The sequence below is a fragment of the Scleropages formosus genome, chromosome 6 (assembly GCF_900964775.1).
Source record: "Scleropages formosus chromosome 6, fSclFor1.1, whole genome shotgun sequence".
Taxonomy (NCBI): domain Eukaryota; kingdom Metazoa; phylum Chordata; class Actinopteri; order Osteoglossiformes; family Osteoglossidae; genus Scleropages; species Scleropages formosus.
The window spans coordinates 32983440-32992336 of NC_041811.1; the positions used below are offsets into that span (position 1 = coordinate 32983440).

Here is an 8897-nt window from a genome sequence, read left to right on the forward strand (position 1 = left end):
AAATTCTGTGAGGCTGGTGATCATTGGTTTGATATATTCAGATGCACAGTGCGGCGGATGTCGTGAAGCCTCATGGGAATCGCATGAAAAAAATCATATTTAACGCAGAGGAAACTTGAAAATTGGTACAAGGGTTAACAGCTGGAACAAGGCACATTCAGGACTTTGCCTAATAAGACACAGGAGTCCACTCCACACCCGAGGGCTCACGGACCGGCAAAGGTGGACGTCCACATACTTAACCTCAAGGCCACGTGCTGCAAAATCATTCATTCTAGATGCCTGCGGCTATAATAGATTCATCTTAAAAAGATATTTTATAATGCGTGCAATTATACAGCAGCGTTGCGTTAAAAAACACGCTTCATTTCTGCACATCAAAACAATTGTTCACACTTAAAGGTTCATCACCCTGTCATTTACCTGGAATATAGAGGAAAGGTTAGTGATTCATAACCAGATCTGCAAATAAAATGTAAACGTTACATGATATCATACATGTAATCATGTTTTGTGTTTACAGCGTGAATTACATGACAATATAAGGAACGTGTGGTCTGTGGCAGGACTGAGCCACGTGAGGCAGATGACCCACTTCTTGCTCACTGTCTCGTGAGGCTTACATTTGAGAGGCTCTTGAAATTTAGAGTCTCGGTTTGGTCAACAGATAATTCAGCATTTTTACATACTTCTTATAGGGGCTGAGGCAGCACAGCGGGTTTGGCCTGTGCCTGCTGCGTGGTGGGTCTGGGGTTTGAGTCCTGCTCGGGGTACCTTCTAATGGGCTGGTGTCTTGTCCTGGCTGGTCCCCTCCCCATCCAGCCTTGTGACCTGTGTTGCTGGGTTAGGCTCCGGTTCACCGCAACCCTGCTTGGGACAAGCGGCTTCTGTGCGTGTACGTACATACTTTGTTCACGTTCAAAAGTGCAGTTTTGGGACTCGTAAAGGTGAAATATTTGTCTCCTTGAGCAAAGCACGTGAACACAATCGCTGGAAAAACCACCCATCGGATGGAACGTCTCCTACCAGATTACCTGCGAGTGCAGTAAGAGGAACCGAAGGAGCATGCAATCTTGATATTTGTAATAGTTTTTAATGTATCTTGTCCAACACTATAACTGTCACTTACTCAACGAGCAACACCAGTTGCAGCTTATTTTATAAACAGTCCTGCACTCCATTGCAGTCTGGAGCTTCCTGAAGCCAGTAATGTACTGCAAGCCAGGGAAAATGGCCAGTGATGCTGCAGCAGCACCGTGGCACAGTGAGTCCCACTACTGTGTCACAGCACCTGGGGGGTGCAAGATGACTTAGGTTCAATCCCTGTCCAGTCTGTGTAGAGTTTGCATGTTCTCCCCGTGTCTGTGTGGGTTTCCTCCAGGTGCTCTGGTTTCCTCCCACACTCCAGTCTTCCACTGATGTATGGATGAGTGACCCAGTGTAAGTCACCACAGTGAATAAGGTGTGTGGGCTGGTAACACTACATAGAGTTCACTGGAAGTTGCTTTGGAGAAAAGTGTCTGCTAAATAAATAAATGTAAATCCAGACTAAAGACTTACATGTTTACTTGGGCATATCACCACAAAATTTAATTCCACTTGGCTGTGTTTCTGTTTTTCCCACTTCTGTACCAAAACACACACACACACTGGCTGAAACCGCTTGTCTCAAGCGGGGTCGCGACAAGCCGGAGCCAAACCCGGCAACACAGGGTGCGAGGCTGGACGGGGAGGGGACACACCCTGGATGGGACACAGTCCACCAAAGTGCTGTACCACTGACCGTTTTCCATGCATGTCTTTGTGTTGCGAACATGGGGACAACACACAAACACCCGAACTCCACTTGAATTCTGTTCGAAACCCTCACCCCACCGAGAAGCACAGGAGCTGTTAGGCACCAGTATTACCTATTGTGTCGTGATGTCGCTATGTAATAGCTAAATATCCCTAAATTAAATTGGCCATACTATTAAATTTGACATCTGTATATTGTAACGACCCATGTTACCGTGAGTTCGAGTGGAAAATGTGTTTATTGTAAATACAGCTGGTCCCCGATTTACGATGGGGTTACGTTCTGCGAAACCCATCAAAAGTCGAAAATATCGTAAGTCAAAATTTAATACACCTAATACACACCTCTGCGTGACAGACTGGGAGATGTGGATCACTGCCGCTGCCCAACATCGCAAGAGAGTATCGCTCCCCATAGTGCTTGCCAATGAAAAAATGAAAATTGAAAATCTGAAGTACGGTTTCTACTGAATGTCTATTGCCAGCTCACCATCGTAAAGTCGAAAAAATCGTAAGTAGAACCATCATACATTGAGGACCGCCCATAGTTGAGTTATGGGAAAACTGGAATTAAGCATTCAACCGCTAGGGGGATTTAGAGGGAATATAAGGGGGTGACACAGGAAAAGGAACTCACACCTGAGGAAGGGGGGTCCTTGGAACAAGAGGCTTATTTTTCTCTGTGCTGGTGTTTGAATAAATGTTCCTCTTCGGCCCATCGGAGCCTCGAGTGCACAGGTGGTGTTCATGAGGGTTGAAATGCTGTTTCATGAAGTTGACCTATATAAATAAACATATATAAATACACTCACTGAATACTTTATTAGGTAGACCTGTTCAACTGCTCGTTAACGCAAATATCTAATCAGCCAATCACATGGCAGCATCTCAGTGCATTTAGGCATGTAGACATGGTCAAGACGATCTGCTGAAGTTGAAACTGAGCATCAGAATGGGGAAGAAAGGTGGCATGGTTGTTGGTGTCAGACGGGCTGGTGTGAGTGTTTCAGAAACTGCTGATCTACTGGCATTTTCATGCACAACCATCTCTAGGGTTTACAGAGAATGGTCAGAAAAAGAGGAAATATCCAGTGAGCGGCAGTTCTGTGGGCGAAAATGCCTTGTTGATGCCAGAGGTCAGAGGAGAATGGCCAGCCTGGTTCGAGCTGATAGAAAGGCAACAGTAACTCAAATAACCACTCGTTACGACCGAGGTATGCAAAAGAGCATCTCTGAACACACAACACATCGAACCTTGAAGCAGATGGGCTACAGCAGCAGAAGACCACACCGGGTGCCACTCCTGTCAGCAGAAGATTGGAAAAACGTTGCCTGGTCTGATGAGTCTCGATTTCTGCTGTGAAATTCGAATGGTAGGGTCAGAATTTAGCGTAAACAACATGAAGGCATGGATCCATCCTGCCTTGTATCAACGGTTCAGGCTGATGGTGGTGGTGTAACGGTGTGGGGGATATTTTCTTGGCACACTTTGGGCCCCTTAATGCCACAGCCTACCTGAGTATTGTTGCTGACCATGTCCATCCCTTTATGACCACAGTGTATCCATCTTCTGATGGCTACTTCCAGCAAGATAACGCGCCATGTCACAAAGCTCAAATCATCTCAAACTGGTTTCTTGAACATGACAATGAGTTCACTATACTCAAATGGCCTCCACAGTCACCAGATCTCAATCCAATAGAGCACCTTTGGAATGTGGTGGAACGGGAGATTCGCATCGTGGACGTGCAGCCGACAAATCTGCAGCAACCGCATGATGCAATGATGTCAATATGAACCAAAATCTTTGAGGAATGTTTATAGCACCTTGTTGAATCTATGCCACGAAGAATTAAGGCAGTTCTGAAGTCAAAAGGGGGTCCAACCCGGTACTAGCAAGGTGTACCTAATAAAGTGGCTGGTGAGTGTATATACAGTACATATGTAACAATGAATAAATTAGTGTGAAATTTTTCAAAAGCAGTTGAATAGTTGTTGTGGGTGCGGGAGCTACTGATACACGTCTTGGTCAATCATTCCGGCCACTGACCTCACGCTGTGGGCGGAAACGGACTCATGCACTTTTGCTTTTTGTTTTATTTTCTTTAGCCTGAAAACGAAAGGCTATAAAAGAACAGACCTCCTAATGACCGTTTTTATATTTATAAGTCAAACCCATTTCCAGTAATAATTTCTGGGAAAGCAATTTTGAACATATTTCTTTTTTTTGTGTTTTGCTATTAGTGCGAGATCTTGGTAGGCATGTAAACGTGTGCTTCCGCCTGGGTTGTGCAGGCGGTGATAAAAAGAGGAAGAGCGAATTCTCAGATGGTATATATGGGGACAGCAGACAGCTTTTAGAAATATTCGCCTTCCATCGGCAATGACTCCTCACTGACTACTGAGGTAAGAGTATAACATTCGGCAACCTTTTTCATAGCTTTTCCACAGTTACCCACGTAAGAAACGATGCTAGAAAATCAGCATTAGTTTGACTGCAATGAAATAAGTTTGGTGAAAATCAAAGCTTGTTGTTAATGTTAAGCTTCATGCAGTCCTGACAAAATGCTTGATTTTACTTTATCATACCTTTTTTCTTGTTCATTGTTGGAACAATTTACATCACGGTCTTATTCGTCTACGGTACTGACGAGTAATATGGACTTGTTTCCCAATCATCTTTTTTGTTCTGTTCTCAGTGGAAGACAAGGACACAATACACTTTTTTGTCAGTCGCTATGGAGGACTTTGTGTACAATTTCTACGAGGATTATAGTGACAGAAATGACTCGCGAGAAACCAATCAGGTGGTCGAACCCGTTACGTTCACCTTCGACGGCCATTGGTCGTACCTGACTGCAGTTCTCTTGGCTCTCAACATTGGCATCTGCTTACTGGGAATGTGTGGCAATGGTGTGGTCATTTGGATCTCTGGGTTCAAGATGAGGAGGTCCATCAACTCCACCTGGTACCTCAGTCTGGCAGTGTCTGATTTTGTGTTCTGCACCCTTCTCCCTTTCAACATCACGAACATGGCCACCTCGAACTGGCCTTTTGGCCTTGCCATGTGCAAGGTGAGCTCTTTTGTCCTGTTTCTCAACATGTTCAGCAGCATCTTGCTTCTGGTCGCGGTCAGCATCGACCGCTGCTTGATTGTCAGTTTTCCTGTGTGGGCTCTCAACCACCGGACTACAAGAAAGGCTTCTGCTGTGGTCCTGACCGCCTGGGTCATTTCTGCTGCACTGAGCATGCCTGCCCTGGTCTACCGCCAGGTCAAAAGTCAAGGGAGCGCCACAGTGTGCTACACCAACTACGCCGGCGCCCACAGAGCTGTGGCCCTCAGCCGCTTTGTCTGTGGATTTTTCCTCCCGCTGCTTGTCATTTTCACCTGCTATTCCTTTATCATTGCAAAACTGAAAGACAAGCGAATCATGAACTCTTCGAGACCCTTCCTTGTCATGTCTGCCCTCATCGCCACCTTCTTTCTGTGCTGGACACCCTACCACACATTTGTGCTTCTTGAGCTCCACCTTGAAGGTGTCAGCTCTGGGGTTATTCACACGGGACTGGAGATTGGCAGCACCCTTGCGGCTGCCAACAGTTTCCTCAACCCCATCCTCTACGTTCTGCTAGGCAACGACTTTCGGAAGAAGCTCAAAAGATCCATGTTTCAACGAATTGAGAATGCTATTGCTGAGGAGGGCCACAGTCGCAGTCCCGGGCTGTCCAGGTTGGCCTCAGTGGAGCAAGGACGAGTAATGTTGTCAGGTGTCTAACTGTCATTGCGAGGGCTGTGCTCCACACACAGCTACAGCACATCGCAGCACATTAAGTCTGAGAGTGACATTTCCGGTCATGGTTCACCTTAAAAATTAATTTTGGACATCTTTAATGGTTTGGTGTTTTGTTTTTGCCGATGTCTGCGATGCTTCTAAAAGAAAACAGGGCACATAAATTAGAAATGGAAAAGAAACGTTGACCCTCTTGATAGTGCTCTACACAACGTACAATAATATATTTAATTTTAAACTGCAGTATAAGACATGAGCTGGTAACAACTGCTGTGTTTGCAGTCAGTTACGAACAGGGATCCCTCCTTTTACAGAATGAATTCTAAAACTGTGCCATTATTGAAATTTCCGCTACCGAGAGTTTATTTCCAATTGTTTCGAATGGAGAAAAATAAGTGTCCCCAGTCTATCCAAAAACCCTACACAAATTTTCCCAAATATCCCTGGAACACCGTGAAACACCTATATAACTATGATTTCAGATCAGTTCTCCACAGGATAAGACATAATCCAAGCAGGGATCCCCTAAAAACGTAGAATTTCTTGTGAACAACTTTCTAAAACTGCTCACTGCTGCTAAAATGTGCATACATACCCTAAAAGCTAACAGCTAAACTTTTCCCGCAATCCGCTCTGCTGTCTCTGCGCTCACAAACACATGCCCTAACTCTAAACACACTCACTCCCCCACATAGTGAAAATCACACACATTTATGCACTAATAGGACAGTACAGGAGTATAACTGAACCGGCACCCCTAATAAAGCAACAACGCGGATTCGTGTTCACATGAGCGCGGCCCATCAGCAGCGTTCGCACAGGACTGGACCGTGTAATCGCATTTGCAGCTTCACGTTACGCTTTGCTGCTCATCTGTCCGAGCGCTGAACGGTTCAACTCGGCCCAATTTACTAGGCAGGGACACCAACTTGTGGATTCTGAGCACAGAGTCATTGGTATGACTGGTGCAAAATGCTGCGCTGCGGCAATCGATCAAAAACCGGCAAGGCTGTAAAGCTCACCTGTGGCCTATCATGAATTCAACAAGCGCTTTAAATCTGACCCAGGTACCGTCTTCATTACCGCAGCGGAACTTACCTGAGACCTGCTGGCACTTAAATACAAAGGTGAGGTTCCTTCCTCCTATAGTGACAGCAGTTGCCCTGAGTTTTCTAGTAGCCCCCTGTGAAATAAGTACACGATTGTATTGAAATGAGAACAGGTAGAGTAACCTGTCTGTCTTTGCTATAAATACACCTCTTTGTGTAACTGAGTGAGGTGCACCCATCACCGTTTACTGCACATTCTGTTATGTTCTTCCACCTTCTGTTAGAATACATGTGAGTTAATGCTGAGGGATGCAGAGACACACAGCTGGGGTTCCTCAGGACCATAGGCACTGACACCTGCATTAATACTGCATTGTGCTGTCATACATCTTCATAAATCATAATGAGGAAAACTGTATGGAAAACATGGTACTGTAGTAAATATATGTAAAACTCAAGAGGCAATATAAAGACATTATTACTGTAGGTATTTAAATACAGGCAGTCCCCGGGTTACCAACATCCGACACACGTAGAACCCGTGGTTAGGAACCACCCCTCGTAAAGCCTATTATATTAAAAATTCGAGTTACATACGGTGGTTCGTAATAACAAACAGGCGCTACTTTGTGGCGCACATCAAAATATTGCACTTCTACGGTGGTTTGTGGGCTCGGGGGCACGTGAGCCCAAGGTAGGGCAAATACTTCCTTATTTTCAGTCGGACCATGTTGCTGTTAAGAGCGTCTTGGAGAAAAGCGTGTGCCGAATGAATAAATGTAAATGTAAAAGGAAAACGATCACGACTGAAACTAAAGTGGAAATAATAAAGCGACTGGAAAAAGGTGAAATGCCAACGAACACTGGAAAAGTGTGAGGTTACAGTCGCTCAACAATCGGGACAATTTTAAAGGACAAAGTGAAAATAATGGAACAAGTAAAAGGCTCTGTCCCGATGTCTCTGTCTCGCTGTATTATAAATACTGTAGTAACATTTATTATTATTATCTCTTTCTGTCTCTCTATTATAAATACTGTATGTAGTTACATTTATTATTCTTGTTGTTATTACTGTAATTACTAGTACATCATTATATTGTATTATTATTATTACTGCATTGTTATATTAAAGATGTTTTATTGTATCTGGAAGTGATTCTTTAATGTTTTTTATGCATAGAAAGGTACACGATATACTATATACTAAGAGAAACATTTGGCTGACGCTAGACACGAACCGTACCGAACTGTTCCGACTTACGAACAAATTCGACTTAAAGACACTTTGGGAACGGAAGTCGTTCGTAATCCAGGGACTGCCTGTAATGGGTGGTGTGTGATTGATGGAGAAGTTTTGTATTTTTTTAAAAATAGTAATTTTAAGAATAAATACCATTTCCGACAAACTAATGTGTCTAATACACTGTACTAATATACATATTTGCGCTGCTGTGTGGAAGCTGGACTTGCAGTGCCATGTTCCCCGCTTTTGAAATACTCAGATATTACAGCGTTGAATTATATTGCAAAAGTATGTATGATGGAACTTGCGTTATGAAATCTGGCCCTGTGCAGAAAAGATATTTTTCTTAAAGCTGCATTTTTTACAGGGGCTGTGCAGGAAATCCAACGTGTGATACACGTGAATCATGTACTAGTGATGGACCCTAAACCTGGTAAACACGGGGCCTATATAAGAGCTCCGTGTCGCCGCCGGTGAGCCACTTCTAGAAGCGTCTGATGTTCCTCCTGTGCGGGAATAAAAATCTCAGTCTGCAGCAGTTCTTTAGTTCCATTTCTCTACAGGTATTACTTCCTTTACCTTCAGAGGCTTACACTTCTCTTTTGCAGAAATCTGAGGGAGGCTTGTGGTCATCTGTGTGTCGGGGTACTTTGGGGGATTTTTATTTTAAGGTAATTTGCTCCAAACAGTGCATAGCTTTTCTCAGTTCCTCTTTTAAGAAGGAACTACAGCGGCGTTCCGTTCTAAAGCCACTCATCCATACATCAGGGGAACACACTCTCTCTCTGTCATTCACACACTATGGGGGAAGCTGAAGAGCATGTCTTTGGACTGTGGGAGGAAACCAGAGCACCCAGAGGAAACCCACACAGACACAGGCAGAACATGCAAACTCCACGCAAACTCTTGCTGCGATGAGTGGGGATTGAACCCACGTCCTCTCCCACCACCCAGGCGCTGTATGACAGCAGTGATACTCGTCGTGTCACCACACCATTTGTCTTATCTATTCATTCA

At 44.4% G+C, this 8897-nt stretch overlaps 1 protein-coding gene across 2 annotated transcripts; it reads left to right on the top strand.

Annotated features, from left to right (window-relative positions):
• Window positions 1-4181: 4181 nt before the first annotated feature.
• LOC108935715 (chemokine-like receptor 1) lies at window positions 4182-8347 on the top strand. 2 transcript variants are annotated; one of them, XR_003797760.1, is made up of 3 exons: window positions 4182-4203; window positions 4497-6715; window positions 8248-8347. XR_003797760.1 is itself a non-coding variant. In XM_018754540.2 (2 exons), exon 2 carries the CDS (start codon window positions 4536-4538, stop codon window positions 5571-5573), a length of 1038 nt encoding a protein of 345 aa, XP_018610056.1. In that variant the 5' UTR covers window positions 4182-4203; window positions 4497-4535; the 3' UTR covers window positions 5574-7419. The 2 variants fall into 2 exon arrangements, 1 of the variants encoding a protein (XP_018610056.1); XM_018754540.2 differs by lacking the exon at window positions 8248-8347 and having other exon boundaries at window positions 4497-7419.
• Window positions 8348-8897: the final 550 nt, after the last annotated feature.